Source organism: Anguilla rostrata, chromosome 4 (assembly GCF_018555375.3).
Source record: "Anguilla rostrata isolate EN2019 chromosome 4, ASM1855537v3, whole genome shotgun sequence".
Lineage (NCBI taxonomy): Eukaryota > Metazoa > Chordata > Actinopteri > Anguilliformes > Anguillidae > Anguilla > Anguilla rostrata.
In genome coordinates, this window is record NC_057936.1 from 5093750 (window position 1) to 5110581 (window position 16832).

General features: G+C 43.5%; 2 protein-coding genes across 3 annotated transcripts in view; one reads left to right on the forward strand and one right to left on the reverse strand.

Annotated features, from left to right (window-relative positions):
• Positions 1-652: 652 nt before the first annotated feature.
• Positions 653-6894, forward strand: tm4sf4 (transmembrane 4 L six family member 4). Its single transcript, XM_064330207.1, has 5 exons — positions 653-1028; positions 2432-2521; positions 3063-3208; positions 4391-4574; positions 5390-6894. Exons 1-5 carry the CDS (start codon positions 855-857, stop codon positions 5405-5407), a joined length of 612 nt encoding a protein of 203 aa, XP_064186277.1. The 5' UTR covers positions 653-854; the 3' UTR covers positions 5408-6894.
• A 987-nt stretch (positions 6895-7881) lies between these two features.
• The window catches only part of wwtr1 (WW domain containing transcription regulator 1), a 45290-nt gene continuing 36339 nt past the window's right edge, over positions 7882-16832 (reverse strand). For both annotated transcript variants that reach the window (XM_064330205.1, XM_064330206.1), the window contains 4 exons: positions 15483-15745; positions 12215-12342; positions 11353-11465; positions 7882-10828 (listed from right to left, as the gene is read on the reverse strand). In XM_064330205.1, coding sequence (XP_064186275.1) covers positions 10647-10828; positions 11353-11465; positions 12215-12342; positions 15483-15745 — 686 coding nt within the window. In that variant the 3' untranslated portion in view covers positions 7882-10646. The remainder of the gene's footprint in view (positions 10829-11352; positions 11466-12214; positions 12343-15482; positions 15746-16832) is intronic.

Here is a 16832-nt window from a genome sequence, read left to right on the forward strand (position 1 = left end):
AACATTAGGCTGGAGCCTTCTCTTACTGAATGTGTGGGCTATTACTGAAGAATAGCCATGGTCATCATATAAGTGGAAACGAGGAATAATGAAGGCTTTGTATTATAGCAAGACCGAGGCAACCACATACATGGCTTTGGCCACCCGTGGTCTCTTTAAATGACGCAGCTTTCGGCGTGTGCTTAATTATTTTTTATGTAGCCTATTTAATATTCTAGGCTTTTTAACCAGGATAGGCTCATTGAGATTATAAAATCTTTTTCAAGAGCTACCTGGCCTCGACAGGCAGCAACAAGTCAATTACGCAGTTACAGGCGGAAAACATATGTCAAATAATAATAATAATAATAATAATAATAATAATGTTTCTTTGTAATGAAAAACGTAGCCCAATTCTTTAAGTCAGAATAAAAGTTTGTGTAGTTTTATCTACCTTTGTGATTGGTATCTGTACAGGTACATCCGTGAATTACATAAAATATTTCATCTCAAATGTGACGTAGGCCTTCGAAAAAGCCCTTTTCAAAAAACATACTATAATTCGAAGGGCCCAGCGTTCAACAACCGTCAGCAGGTATACTGGTTTGATGGGGCCCCTGCAAATCTAATTGTCCTGGTAGAACATTAACGGAGGCAGATGGCCGTCACAGCCTAGCCCCGCTGTAAATCAAATTTTAAGCAATGACATCATTCGTCCAGGGGTCTATAAATGCTTCTGTCTGATCAAAAAACCTGGAGCTTCTATTCAGCAATACAGACTCACTGGAGAGGTTGAAGTTTTTTTTTTTTGTGGTTTTTTTAAATTATTTTTTTGAGACTGCTTCTGTACAGTTTGCCCACAGCAATCAGGAACCATGTGCTCTGGTAGTTGCGCCAAATGTCTGGGCATCACCCTCATTCCACTGGCTATCCTTTGCGTTCTATGCAATATCTTGCTGTTTTTTCCGGGCGGTGTGCCCGCTTCAAGCAATGAAAACATCACCGACGAGGTGTGGTACTTCGGCGGCATAATCGGGTCTGGCGTTTTGGTGAGTAGGCTGAAGTACTTCAGATTGTTGTGTGTCGCGTAATATGCTTGCGGAAAGTTGTGATCGCAAATGTGTCCAAACGCTGGCACCGCGGAGGTGCAACGGAGTCCGCTACTTTATAGCGGTCATCAGAATGTTACCGATGAGTTAAAACGGTTGATTATACAGTTTATTCACATCACCTCTTCTCTTAGTTTTGAATTTTAAGGTGAATACAGGAACCAGCTGACACTGTTGACCAGAGCTTAACATCGCTGTTCTAAACATTATTTCAGGCTGGATTTTGGAAATCATTTAAGCAACAGCTCACTGGGCGCAATTAAAAAAAAGTTTCCAGCTAAACCTGATAAGCATTGCTTAGAACTAACAGCAGATATTGTGATTGAAAAGATATTTAACTTTCGAATAAAAACCTGCACTTTATCCTCCAACGGTGCTGAGGGCATTTGTTTAGGTCAAAAGACAAATTACTGTACTTTAAGGTGCTTCTATTTATATTTACCATCGCAACATGAATGCAAAATGTACGCTTTTTAAGTAATGACTTCTATAAGAAACATTTTGAGCCAGTTTCGCAGTCACAGATTAAGCCAAACCCTAAACTAAATTCTGTTTTGAACGGAGATTCCCCATAAAAAAACTCAGTTTAATCCAAGACCATGATTAATCTGTGTCTGAGAAACCAGCCTAATGTTAATCAGGTAAACAAATTAAATTGGTTTAAAAAAAAAAAAAAAAGCCATACAGGCAATCTTTCCTGAGAGGGAGAAAGAGAGATGTCACACAATGTTCTCTTACAAAATTATGAAAAATACAGTACAAGTATGTTTTCTCAAAATATTCAGCATTATACATGCTTTAAAATGAATAATGTACAAACATTAATAGTGTGTACATGAAATAATATGTATACATTTCTAGACATAAAAATACGTAATGTTTTGGTCAATATACAGTTATTTGGGGAAAATATATATTTTTTTAGAGAATCAGAGAGAAACATCAGAGAGAATAATGCTCCCTAACAGCAGCTAAGATCCACATTTTAATTTGGTGCGATACAGATTCAGTATATATCAATCTGTGTGAGGAACATATTAGTGAATATTGGCTCATCACAGATAAAAAGATGAATTTGTTTTAGCTTGCCAAAAAATGGGTGCTTATCCACAGAAAAACAGACATGTAGAAGAAGAAAAAAAAAGTGTTTCGGACATATACCCCTTCGTCAGACCATCCTTATGGTTCAATAAATATTTAAAGGGTGTTGGGGTCTGGGCGGACTGCGTTAGTGTAAGCTTCAATCAGATCAAATAAATGTAGAGAGATGTTCCTCGTTCCTGGTTTTCCACATTCGCCCCACGTTCCCATAATTCCACATTCCCATTTTCCCTTTGTTTCAGATGATCTTCCCTGCCCTCGTCTTCCTGGGATTGAAGAACAATGACTGCTGCGGTTGCTGTGGCAACGAAAGTTGCGGGAGACGCTTTGCGGTGAGTAAAAGAAACACACACGGACACACAAACATGCAAGCATGCACGCGCACACACACACACATATACACATGCATGCATACACACATACACATGCATGCACATACATACACATATACACATGCATGCGCGCACATACACACACACACATACACATGCATGCACATACATACACATATACACATGCATGCGCACACACATACACACACACATACACACATACACATGCACGCAAACCTATATTTTCACTAATACAATACTAATATGTATTGAAAGTGTCCAATTTTTTCCTGATCACAGGCCTGTGATCCAGGCCTGTAAAATACTCCTTCCTACAGACAGATACAGACAGAGAGATGGCTTCTATATCTGAATAATGTGTGTTAAATATGTGAGTGGCACACCTTCTCTGATATTCTCTACAAAACAGAACAGTGGCCGAACCAGTCTGGATGATAATATGATAGTAATGTAGTGTTAGTGTATATTTGCGGGTGTCAGGCTCTTCCCTGGTCAGTGTGCATGCCTCTGGTCTCTGCAGATGTTCACGTCCATCATCTTTGCCGGAGTGGGACTGGCCGGTGCCGGGTACTCCATCATCATCTCCGCCGTCGCAATTAACCGCGGACCCAAATGCGGCCTGGACACGGCCAGCAACGCCACGTTTGTTTATCCTTTCGAAGAAGGGTAAGTTAAGGAGCGCCTTTTTATTTTTATTTTTCATCTGCGGCTCCAGCTTCCAAACGCACATTTTTTTGGGTGCGTTTCAGCGATTACCCGCTTCATTTAACCATTTTAACGCGCGAGGTCACAAATACGTGATTAGAATGTTCCTAACTGAACATTCTAACGCTGATGGAACAATCGCTACTGGTAACTGAAAACGACCGAGTTCTAGAACACCGACTCGGAATTTTGAAAAAATCTTTTTAAAAATTTTTTTTTTTTTAATCTACTCTTCAAAGGATTAAGTCAATGATTGGCTAAATAGTTCGAAAGCCTTAAACTGGCTGCTGATTGAAGGGAAACCACAAAAAACTGGCATACACTGAAGCCCTCCTGCACATCGACAGTGTCATTTTTTGGGAGTTATGTTCTTATGTTAATATTGCAGCTGCTAATATTGCAGTTATGTTCTTATGTTAATATGCAGCTGTTAATATTTCTGCATGTGATTGTATTTGATTGTGTAGGCAGTCTAGCAAGTAACATGTATTGTATATATTTCTTAATGACTGTTAAAATAGCCCTTTTTCCATAGTAAAATTACAAGCTTCTTGCATATGTATGTTTTGATAATACAGTGATGTTGGGGTCCATTCCATTTTTTAAAGAACCCTATAGAGCATTATTAGCATTTGTAAATGAATGAATGCCACCCCTTGCACCTTGTGGACACTTGCTTCTTCATAGGACATCCATTCCATTTCTTGACATGTCCGCGATTTGTCGTTATTTATGACCGCAGTCTAGATGCTCATGGTTCAGATTTGCCCAAACCCAATTTGAACTGCGTCAGCGCTGAGTTTCGATGTTAGATCTGAGCGAATATGATCCGGCAGGTGTCTCCTCCCGTCCCTGTCATCCTACCGACAAACACCATCCCATAATAATCATGCAGGATTATTAAACTCAAATTGAAACTTGAAAATGTAAAAAAAAAAAAAAAGCACCTCATTCCAAACATGCAGAAATGCACATTTAAAAAGTTTTTTTTCCAAGTGAATTTCCTAAAACTGAAATGGAATCGATCCTTCCAAACCCTGGTCCCTGTGAACCTGGAGCGAGTGTTCTCCTCAAGCCTGAAAGAAGCCTTAGTTCTCACCACCTCCCCCCCCCCCCCCCGCCCCTCTCACCTGTCCTCTCCAGGAACTACCTGTCGAACCAATCGATGTGGGACGCCTGCCTGCAGCCGGAGGGCATCGTGTCCTGGCACCTGACGCTCTTCTCCCTGCTGCTGGTCATGGGGCTGGTGCAGGCGGCCCTGTGTGCCTTCCAGGTCCTCAACGGTCTCATCGGCACCATCTGCGGGGACTGCTGCGGCTGCTGCGGGGTGAGGGGCGCTTAGCAACAGGCGCTTAGCGACGGGCGCTTAGCAATGGCCGCTTAGCGACAGGCTCTTAGCAATGCCCGCCGCGGGACAGATTATACAGATTATGACCAGCGACGGGCACTTACCAACAGTCGCTTAGCAACACCCGTCGGGGGGCAGATTATACAGATTATGACACTGCTGTAGATTATGACAGATTATATAGATTATGTCACTGCTGTAGATTATGACAGATTATATAGATTATGACACTACAGTAGATTATGACAGATTATATAGATTATGATACTACAGTAGATTGACAGATTATAAAGATTATGACCCTGCTGTAGATTATGACGTATTATATAGATTATGACACTGCTGTAGATTATGAAGATTATATAGATTGTGACAGATTATATAGATTATGACACTGCTGTAGATTTACATATTATATAAATAATGATACTACAGTATATTATGACAGATTATATAGATTATGATACTACAGTAGATTATGATGAATTATGTAGATTATGACAGATTACGTAGTTATGAAGATTATGACACAACTGTAGATTATGACAGGGAAACAAACCTACTATTCCACATCTATTTTATCTGGAGAATTAAATTTTTGTTTGTTTGATTATGCACATACTTTGCTTGTAAAAAAGTATGTTAAATTTCAGTGTTAAACTTGAAATGCTGGACTGATTTTTTTTTTTTGGAAAAAGATCATTTCCCATAAGGTAAAATTATGTGTGAGATATTTTTGTTCTGAAATGACATGAGTTTGAAAAACTGACATTCTGACATTTTTTCTATTCCAGGGTGATGGAGCTGTTTGAAGGAGAACCGTGATGAATATGACAAAGGGAATTTTAAATATTATATAATTAACTTTTCATATGTTGGTTTTTTCATCACATATTTATGAGATACATTTTTTCAGTTTTTAAAAATGCAAAGTAATATCTGGTATAAGAAACTTTTCTGGAGGACTCTATAGTCTTATGATGGCAAAGAAAATTCCAAGTTCTTGAATATGTTGAATATTTATTTTACATTATTACAATGAATTAATTACCGCCTTTTTTTTTTTACTTCAGAACAGACAGAATTTGCTCAGTCAAAATTAGATTTGTAATTTATATTTTTTTCCACTATCTTTAATAACAAAATGATAAAATGTAAAATTACAAAATTTTAAAAGAATGTACCAATACAAAATTTTATAATAGTGGCAAGATGCGGGACGCTGTCCACATCGGGTTGACTGTGAAGGATGTATAGTTTCCTCTGAAAAGCAGGTTGAACAAATACTATAAGTAAAGAATAGAAAAGCACAAAAAAGGATCATCCTCTTGCGTCCCAAACACGACATTACAATGCCAGGCAGAAAAATACAGATTGCATGAATGTCCAATGAAATATCTGGGATCAAACAGGGCAAAGCTAGTTTGAAAAAAACAAAAACAAAAAAAAAAAAAAAAAAAAAAAAAACAGGCCTGTTCTGAGACAGGGGTCAGAGTTCAGCAGCGTTTTGTACCAGGAAGTGTAGAGAGAGTGGGAGTCTGTTCTGCATTTCAGGCAAATGGAATTCATAATTTCCATGTTTGATTATGGAAATTGTCTTTCATAAATTAAAAAAAAAACAAAAAAAAAAAAACTGTGGACATCTGTTCGTAGAAGAGAAGACGTCCTGTTGGCGTTAGTGGTGTTAGTGCGGCAGAACCGATGCTGAAACACTGCTCTTAATTTCAAGGGGACCTAATGAAACGAACGTGACCATAGAACAAAAAAAAAAAAACAACACCACAGAGTCTGTGTTACCACTAGATTTACCTGTATCCCCATCCGGCTTGTTCTAAGTTTGACTTTGAGTTGCATAACTTTATACAACACTGTTCCGCACTGCTAATATTTACAGAGCCATCACGGCTCTGATATTTACTGCACCGCAAACTGTCTTTGCCCTTCCTTTTGTGCTCTTATTTTTATAAGACCATTCATGAGGACAGCTGTGTTCCCCTGACCATTAAATAAATTATCATCATCATCGCCTGTCAGACATTCACTAAATTTTTACAGCGCACTGTATGTACCGAATGTGGGACCATATATTATTTTCAAATATTGACAGTGAGTGAATTATTTACGGAAACAGGTTAAGGGCAATAGCAGTGCTTGCACTTTAAATGGACGTTAAAGAGAAGACAAAATGTTTTTTTTTTTTTGTGTGTGTTGTTGCAAGACTTGGTTGTGGATGTTATGTGAGATTTATGGCTCATAAACACGATGGTAACTGAATAAAAATGATTGCTTGTTTTGTTAAGTGCATTTTCAGGCTCTGTTTATTGTCTCAGCTGTTAGGGCTTAAAGAGGAAAGAGGAACTCGCTTTTGAGTTCAGATTAAGGTTTCCTGTTTATCTCTTCATTTGGAACACATGCGCTTAAAAAGAAAAAAAAAACGTAAATAACCTCATTGCATAATTTTCATCTCCAGAATGTAAGAACATTATTTGAAAAAAGGATATTGTTCATCAGACTTAGCAGTTTATGTTTTTAATGGTAAATAATAGCTCTAGTTATTAAATTGGTCATTTTTTTGTTTTTATTTCATAATCTATTTTATTGATGTAAAATTGTTGGATTTGGTTATTGTGTTTATTCCTTGCTTTATTGTTCTGAATACTCACATGCTTTCGATATCGGTGTTTGTTTTTATTTTGTACTATTAAGCACAAGTACTTTTAGTTTGAATGAAAAAAGTGAGAAAAGAAAAAGTCGTAAACATATGAACATATACAATAAGTTATCATCATCACAGCAAATTTGGATTTAAAATATATATATATCACGTTATCTAAACATGACAGAATGACGTTATCTGGGGCACTGCAATCCATGATGGCATTACGCCCCCTGGTGGCCATTCTGCTACTGTGTTTGAAAATGAGCGTCATCATTCTTGACGAACATGCCTCCTGCGTAAAAAACACATGGTGCCCCTATGATCATCTTGCATAATCTAGAAGTATGCAAGATAATCAAAATTGCCATTATAACGTGTTTTTATGAAATTAGAAATTGATTTGTAATCTGCCTTATATTTATCTAATATTTTTTCGATAGAGTATGGATAGATAGCTCCTGAAATTGTGATTCATAAGCAAAGCTTCCCTTCTGGAGTTTGCATAAAGACGTTAAATTACTTTTAAAATATGTATTAAGGTTTGTCCTTAAATCATATGCAGTAATGTGGAATTTAAACGCAAAGACCAGTAGACTCGCCAAGAAAAAACACCAAACTCAGTGCACGTTGGTTACGGAAACATTTTTTTGTTTATTTTTTAAGAAGTTACAAGAGCATGTATTTGTTGCCCATGTCAGATGTTTTTTTTTGTTGAGGTTACATTTCTCCACATGAACTCCACACCACCATTAAACGCATTGCACTCATGCATCGTTAGTCTGCGACACCAGATTTACTCCATCCACTTTCACGTTCATTTTGAAACCTGCAGAGAATACAGCTCTTTCCGCGTGCAGTCATAGCAGAAACAACGCGCCAAAGCATTCAAATATAATTCTAGCACCTTTTCAAAACTGTGCTCCACACCACCCCACGTCGTCACTGCCACATTATCCCACTGGCGGCACACACCTGTCAATCATTATAGTCTCCGTTTCTTATGGTTGACATATTTTTATTTTTAATTTAATTTTGGGCAAAGAATGAGCTGATTAAATGCTAGTTTTTCGCCATAATCGTTACCCTACTCTTGGAAACCTCGCCCTAAAATGCGTCTTTTGACAGTGAATTGATTATGTCCACCAATAATGTGGTTTAAAACACGAGGAAACTGAATGGTCGCATTTATCTAGCTAAAAGCGTCTTCAACAAGGGGTAACGTTTGAGGTATACTATTTTGCCGTACTATAAAAATGAGTACAGTACGTCAGTTTCGCGCCTCACGACGTAGCCACACACCCCCTGCCAAGGTAATAGTGACGCATTGTCGAGTTAAAATACTCATGTTTCGAATGCAAGACGCGGTAAGTAGTGCCCAATGTTTCTTAACCATAACTTGTTTTTTTAAAGACTTAAAACCTTCCAACACTGTATAGATTAATAACATACAATAACGTCGAATTATGGTGTAGTTTCCCGCTCAGCAATACTCTGTTGTGTGTTTGCACCGATAAAGTGATCAATTCATTGCGTTACACAAAACCTCCCGGTATCCGTTTATAATGGGGAGTGGACTTCGATCTCTACGTTTCCTATTTTGTTCCAAAGGCTTTCGATTAGAAGCTCTGTCGTCTATCAAGACATTAGATATGTCCTCTACCTGTGAGGAGGCTTCAGGGCTCGGGCCCATCACGTAGGCCAATGTTTTTTTTAATTGTCTCGCTCTCCTTGTATAAGATATCGTCTGAGTACGTTCCAGCATATTTTCACTCATAAACGCACGAATCTAGGACGTCATGAGCAGTGTGCATCGAACCGCCCCCCCCCCTCCCCCCACGTACTATTTGCCCAATGCCATCACTTCTTGCCACCTCAGTCCTGTCGGTCTCCATAGTAACCAAACATAGCATACTCATGTTAAATATTGGTGTTTACAAACCACCTATGCTAGATATACCAAAATAGTAATTCAACATGCAATATAAAAGTGGAAACCGCGGTGTCGTGAATATAACACACTGCAGCGGGGTTGGGCAGAATGAGAAATAATTCACGTCTTGACCGTTAGGTCCGTTTCATTCGGCGAACACTCAGCGTTTCCCCCGTAGCTACTCTCTGCAGTGCAGGTATTACAGAAATGCCCCCTGTGGGTTTAACAATCTTCCCTCCCTGCAAAATCTAAAAGATTGGGTGTTGGGATCTGTTCTTTAAACATACAAAGTGTGTACTGTAGGCCTACTTTGCTGATATTTACAAAGTGGGAACCTTTTGATCACCTGAATCAATCAACCTTGATGCCCTCAGCAATCAGTTTCCATACAGAGTTTAACCCATTGCTGACCTGTAGTGCTTTGAAATCACAATGTACTAAAAAAAAAAAAATCTCTGAAAAAAATTGATCATGGCTCTCGATAAATACTAAAATGCAATCTTAAAAGTCATAATATGGCACCAGATGCAAAAAGGATGATCTGGACTATTTTACAGTATATAAAAAGAATACTGTAGTGTTATATAAAAAGTACATGATAGAAAACAAGTCTACTCCTGAACAGCGCAAGGTCTGTTTTTCTAATAACTAAACTGGCATAAGTTTAAGGATACTTCTTAAAATTAAAATAAATCTTTTTCTTTTTCTTAAAACAATGAAACTAACCTTTATACAATTTTCACTTTATAAAAAAATTCCTGTCTTAAAGCTGTCTTTTTATAATAATGTATTTGGTACTTGTAAAAAATAGAAAATTTTGTTTTTAAGGCTTCTGAGTTTACAATCTTGACATAGTCATGATTAAGCAGTGGAGATTGCGGGTTCAAATCCCGGCTTCATCTCAGAGTCCACGAGGATGCATAGGGCGGTGTTGGCTAGGGAACCAACCGTTCGGCAGCCAGTACTGAACCCCGTTCAGGTTTGCAGCATCAAAGGAAGCGCTGGCTCCCTCTGCTGGCAGTGTAGTGTCCCTGCATGCATTCCACGGTCATGAGACTGCGTGACACAGCCAACTTTGGCGACTGCACGTTCGTGCCTGTTCTCGTCTCTCTCAGATGCAGGAATGCAGTTTTAATAATTATTTAAGTTTCTAAATATAGGGCACAAAAAAAGTTAATAAACTATCCTACATAATATACAAACACACTTCTATACTTTGTTTGGTGTGGCTACCATTTCAGCGATTCACTGTACAATTGTCATAAATGCCAAAAGAAAACATACTATTAGCCTAAAAAAATAAAATAAAAAAACTTTGGCTAGTGGTTTTTTTTAATTATTTTTTGAAGTCAGAGGGATTTGTCTATGACTTTTAGGCAGTTTTAACGTATTATAACATTGTGGAAATGTGGGGGGAAGGAATTGGGAGTGATTTCCCGGGACAGGTGCAGTCTCTGGTCCTCTACAGCCAGGTGAGGAAAGGCTCGCTCTTGTTCAGCACGGACTCCATGTCGTTGAGGATGGGGAGGAGGTCGGCCCCCTCCAGCGTTCCCAGGTCCACGTTGGTTCCGGGCAGCGAGTCCAGGAAGTCCGGGAAACGGCTGGGCTGCGGGGCGGCCATATTGACCTGAGGGAGGCTCTCACCTGAGAGGGGGAAGGTGGTTGGGAGAGAGGGGAAGGGAAGGGAGAGAAAGAGGGCGGGAGAGAACGAGCGAGAGAGAGAGGGGGAAAACAGAGACAGAGAGGGGGGAGGGGAAGAGGGAAGTTAAAGAGAGAGAAAGGGGGATGAGACAGAGAGAGGCAAAAGAGGAAGAAAGCAGGCAAGAGTGAGAAGCAAAAGACAAGAGACGTAGAAGGAAAGAAGGAGAGAAAGATGAAGCGGGGTAGAGAGTGAGAGGTTAAGAGATTTTTTATTTTCTTACTGAGGTATTACAATTATATTTTCAAAGGTGGGGGGGGGGGGGCGGGAGTGTAAGTGTGTGTTTGCTGGAGGCGAACAATCTTTTATTAGCCACTGATCTTTTACTTTTGGGGTTTCGCTGTTAAATGCACTTCCTGTTAGCGGCTTTGGCTAACAGGTGCCTGCCGGACGGGCTGAGCGGTTGCCCTGCGAGCGGGTGGTTTGGGGGGGTTGGGGGGGTAGGTGGGAGAAGGGGGGGGGGGCGTACCTGTGTCCATCTCGTCCACGTTGTTGAGGAAGTCCTCGGGGGTGGTGGGGATGCTGTAGCACCCCAGGCCCAGGCCGCTGTCCGTGCTCTGCTCCCGGGAGTGGAACGGCCCGCTGGGGGTGCACAAATCACAGCCGCCCGCTCAGTACACCGGCCAATCAGAACGCTCCCTCACGCCCTGCCAGTACACTGAACCCTGTCCCCAGCCAATCAAAACGCTCCCTCACCCCCTGCCGTATGACCTTGCCCAGCCAATCAAAACCCTCCTTCACTCCCATCCAATCAAAAACACTCACTCATCCCCTGCCAGTACACTGAACCTGTCCAGCAATCAAAACCCCCTTCACTCCATCCAATCAAAACACCCTCACCCTGCCAGTACACTAACCGTCCCAGCCAATCAACGCTCCTCACCCCTGCCAGTACACTGAACCCTGTCCCCAGCCAATCAAAACGCTCCCTCACCCCCTGCCAGTACACTGAACCTTGTCCCCAGCCAATCAAAACCCTCCTTCACTCCCATCCAATCAAAAACACTCACTCACCCCCTGCCAGTACACTGAACCCTGTCCCCAGCCAATCAAAATCATGTTACTTTGGGTACCACGTTAGCTGAAACAGCCATGGTTTGGTGACATGAACACCTGTGTGGAGTTACAAATATCTCAGTCTGTACCAGAGTATGGGGAGGGGAAAGAGAGAAAGGGAGACAGAAAGACAGAGAAAGACGAGGAGAGTAAGAAGAAGGGGGAGGGTGAGAGAGGGACAGGGGGTGAGAGAGGGAAGAAAGTGATGGAGAGAGAGAAAAAGAGGCAGAGTGAGGGAAAGGGACAGAAAGAGATGGAGGAGAGTGGGCACTTGCCTGTTGAGGAAGGGGTCGGTGCTGTTGCTAGGCACGGATCCCTGGTTCATGGAGGCGGGGTTGACGGCTGGGGGGACGGGAGCCATGCTGTCTGAGTCCATGGGCAGCTGCCTGCACAGCGCCACCTCCTGGAGAGAAAAGGGAAAAATCAGAGTCAAGCGTCAACCACTAGGCCGAGGTTCAGGAGTGCAAAAGGGGAGCAAACAGGTGTTCGTACATGACTGGGGTTAGTACTGTCTGGGGTTAGTACAGACTGGGGCTAGTACTGTCTGGGGTTAGTACAGACTGGGGCTAATACTGTCTGGGGCTAGTACTGTCTGGGGTTAGTACAGACTGGGGCTAGTACTGTCTGGGGTTAGTACAGACTGGGGCTAGTACTGTCTGGGGTTAGTACAGACTGGGGCTAGTACTGTCTGGGGTTAGTACAGACTGGGGCTAGTACTGTCTGGGGTTAGTACAGACTGGGGCTAGTACTGTCTGGGGTTAGTACAGACTGGGGCTAATACTGTCTGGGGTTAGTACAGACTGGGGCTAATACTGTCTGGGGCTGTACAGAGGGCTATACTGTCTGGGGTTATACAGACTGGGGCAGATGGACTAGTAACTGGGGCTGTACAGACTGGGTATACGACTGGGGTTAGTACAGACTGGGGTTAGTACAGATCTGGGGCTAGTATTGACTAGTACAACTGGGGTTAATACAGACTGGGGCTAGTACAAACTGGTACTAGTACAGACTGTAGTTAGTGCAGACTGGGACTAGTACTTTCTGGGGCTAGTACAGACTGGGGTTAGTACTGTTGGGGGTTAGTACAGACTGGGGCTAGTACTTTCTGGGACTAGTACAAACTGGGGTTAATACAGACTGGGGCTAGTACAAACTGGTACTAGTATAGACTGTAGTTAGTGCAGACTGGGACTAGTACAAACTGGTGCTAGTACAGACTGGGGTTAGTACTGTTGGGGGTTAGTACAGACTGGGGCTAGTACTTTCTGGGGTTAGCACATAGTGGGGTTAGTACTTTCTGGGGTTAGTACACATTGGGGTTAGTACTTTCTGGGGTTAATACAGACTGGGGCTAGTAAAGACTGGAGTTTTTGTTTAAAAGCGGCAGAGAGGCGGGGCTGTGGCATCTCTGCGCACAGGGCGTGGCCAGGCGTCGAAACAAGGCTGTCGAGTCGGAAACGAAGACGCGAGAGCGGCTGTATTCCCGTAAATCTGCTGGGGAAACCGTGCCTGACTCCGCCCTACCCGCCCCCCCCCGCCCCCCCCGCCCCTGCACTCAACTCGCCCCCAGGGCACGGGCCGCCAAGCGACCTCATTACTCCTCCTGTAAGAGCGCTGCTACTGCCGCTGTTACTCACTCATTCAGCGGCTGAGCAGCACCCCTCATCCACAGCGACTCCCCATCACATCACATTACATTACATTACATTACCGGCATTTGGCAGACGCTCTTATCCAGGGCGACGTACAACAAAGTGTATAACCGTAACCAGTGACAAGTGTGTCGAAAACCCTAGAGAGAAGTACCGTTCCAAGTGCAGGGAACAACCTCATAGTTCAACTTGGACCCTGTAGGTTAAACTGATTAACACTAGCACAAACGAGAACAGCAACAACGCAGTCTATTATACAAGCAGTAGTTAAGACGAGTGCGTTAAGTAAGTCAACTGCGAAACAGCTACCTAGTTACAACCCTAAGCTTACAGTAAAAATGAGAGATTACAGGGAGGTAGGGAGGGAGGGGGAGAAGTGCAGCCTGAAGGGAGTCTCAGTTTACTATGTTTTTCTTTTACATCCATTACATTCATTACGCATTAGCAACGTCTTATCAACATTACCAACTTTTCTAGCATTTACATATCCATTTATACGTGAATCTGAGCATGCAGGTTATCCTGCTCGGAAACCGTGTCCACGAGACGCACCTTCGTAAGGTTCCTCCCACTGGCCACCTGTCCCCTATCATTATGGCGGATTTGCTGAACCACCGCACGCAGACCATCTGGGATGTAACCGCACTACGGAGTTACGAGCCCATTTCGTTTCCCTTACTGGGAACTTCCTCGCGCTGTCCGCAGACAGAGATAAGGAGCAGCAGGCGTCAGTCCTCAACCGCTGGCTGGCCTCCGGACGACCTCCGGACGACCTCTGGACGGTCAGGACGCTTGCGGAGAAGGGAGGACAGATTTTCGGGACACGGGGGCCTTGAGATTTTCGGGAAGATAAACACCTCCCTGAGGTGCGGCAACTGCCGCGTCTCCGAGCTGCCAGGTTTTCGTAAACACCGGATCCCGCAGCGCAGGGAACTCACGAGGGAGAGAGAGAGAGAGAGACCGAGAGGGAGGAGAGCGGATCCAGAGTCATCTCGTCCCGCGCTCAGCATAAACACAAGACCGTTGTAAACCGTCCCGTCTCTCCCTGTGGTCTTCTCAGCGCGCGCGCGCAAGCTTCTCGTCCTGCTCAGGTTCAACGCCAAACTAGGAGCTCAGTGGCCACCAGGGGGCGCCCGAGTTCAGACTGATGTAAACAACCCCCTCCCAAACGCCGAAAGTTTCCTCTTTATAATCCCTTGCGGGAAACGGCCAGGCCGTAAACGTTAGCCGTACATAACATTACTGCCGCTTCAGGACTGCAGTGGCTCAGGGGTGTGGAGACCCGGATAAGGGCAAAACGGCAGCTCTGGTTTTTTTGTTTTTTTTTGTTTTTTTTTTTCCAGTTTGGAAAATTCCTGGGTTTTCCGAGAGTGTAACGGGACGGGACGTCTCTGGGCCAGCGGGCCGGCCGGCCGGCTGGCGGGCGGAGCGACCGCGGCTGGACTTGCAGTCTTGCGGGAAAAGGGCGTGGCTAAACGCTTGCCTGGATGATACCTTTTCCTGCTATACAAAGCAAATAAGTAACTCGCTGAACCGGAAGTCTGTGGGGGGGGGGGGGGGGCGGCTGCCCAAAACAAACCCTGTGGGGCCTTCTTTTATTGTATTTTTTATTTTTATTAGACTACCTTTCACATTTCCCTGCCGAGCTGCCTTTACCTCTGGGCACCGCTCTCCCTGGCTTTGCACGCTGTAGCCTAGCCTAGCCAGGTTTGCCCTAGCGTATCCTAGCCTAGTCTGGCATATCCTAATGTATCCTACCCTAGCCTAGCCTGCCGTTCCATAGCATATATTAGCCTAGCCTGGCATACCCTAGTGTATCTAAGCCTAGCATGCCTAGCCATTGCATAGGGTATATTATCCTAGCCTAGCCGTGTGCACCCTAGCGTACCTGTCTCATTAGCTCCTCTTGCCTCATGCGGATGCACTCCCTCTCCAGCTGGATCCTCTGCAGTCTCATCTTCTGCTGGTGCTGCTGCTGGGTGGTCAGGGGGTTGGGGAGGTTCATGAGCCCGGCCTGGGTGCCCTGCTGCTGGAGACTCTGCTGGGAAACTGGGGGGCTGGAGACCAGGGCCTGGGCCTGGACTGAGGCCTGCTGCTGCTGCTGCTGCTGTATCTGAGGGGGCGGGTGGGTCTGGTGGCGGTGCGTCATCACTGTTAACACAGAAAGACAGAGGGAGGGAAAGAGAGGTTTATAACCACGGCAACACCCTGAACACCCCAAGTGTTTATTCACGGCTGAACACCTCATTTAATACAGCCACCTCAAATTCAGTGTGCTACCTAAAGCACTAACCGTAACCCCCCCCCCCCACCCCCCCCCCCCCCCCCCCCATCCTGATCTCTTCCACACTGGAATCTACACCTACAGATACTGGGCCTAGACTGTCTGAAACCAGTGTGTGTGTGCGTGTGTGTGTGTGTGTGTGTGTGTGAGTACGTGTGTGTGTGTGCGTGTTTGTGCACGTGTGCATGTGTGTGTATAACCAGATGTGAACTTGGAACAAAACTGACAAAATCACATCAACAGAAGAAGCCTGTCTGGTAGTTTTCATGTGGAAAAAGGCTGTCTGTGTAACTCCTGCTCTCTTGGCAAAGCCGCCACCCCTCCCCTCCCCTCCCCTCCCCTCACTGTCTGTGGGTTAAAAACCTCAGAGGTGAAGCCAAGAGCTGCTACACCAGGCCTTTCAGAAACTTCCAGAACTCCCGTCTACCCAAGAGATGGAGAGCAGGGAAAAAAAAAAACTGATTTAAAAAAAAATTTAAAAAACGTTTTTAAAAATGACTAACGAGATGCTAGATCAAGTGAAAAAAAAATCCTTGCAAACCCTGTTCAGGGAGAACCTACAGCTATGCCCAGAGGCCTCAGTGATATAAAATGATTATGAAGGTACTTAATTGACTCACTACATCATCATTAAACGCAGTGAGGTAACACCCCCCCCACCCCCGCTGCTCCAGGTGTGTCTTTCCACCCCCCTGACCTGTTTAGTTGCAGTTTAATATAGACGAGAGGAGTATTCAGTGGTTTTTCTAGTTCTGTGCCATCTCCAGTAAATGAACTTTACTTCTTCTTAAAGTACTGGAAGAGAGTCAAACACGTCATTTCTGACTGATAACAGCTGTTTTTCTTGTTGATGCTTTTTTTTCCCTTTCCGCAAGATATTTCTGTAGAAAAGTTCACTAGTGATCGTAAGAAGGAGATGGAAAAAACTCATCTTAGTTTTTAGCAGCAGAAATA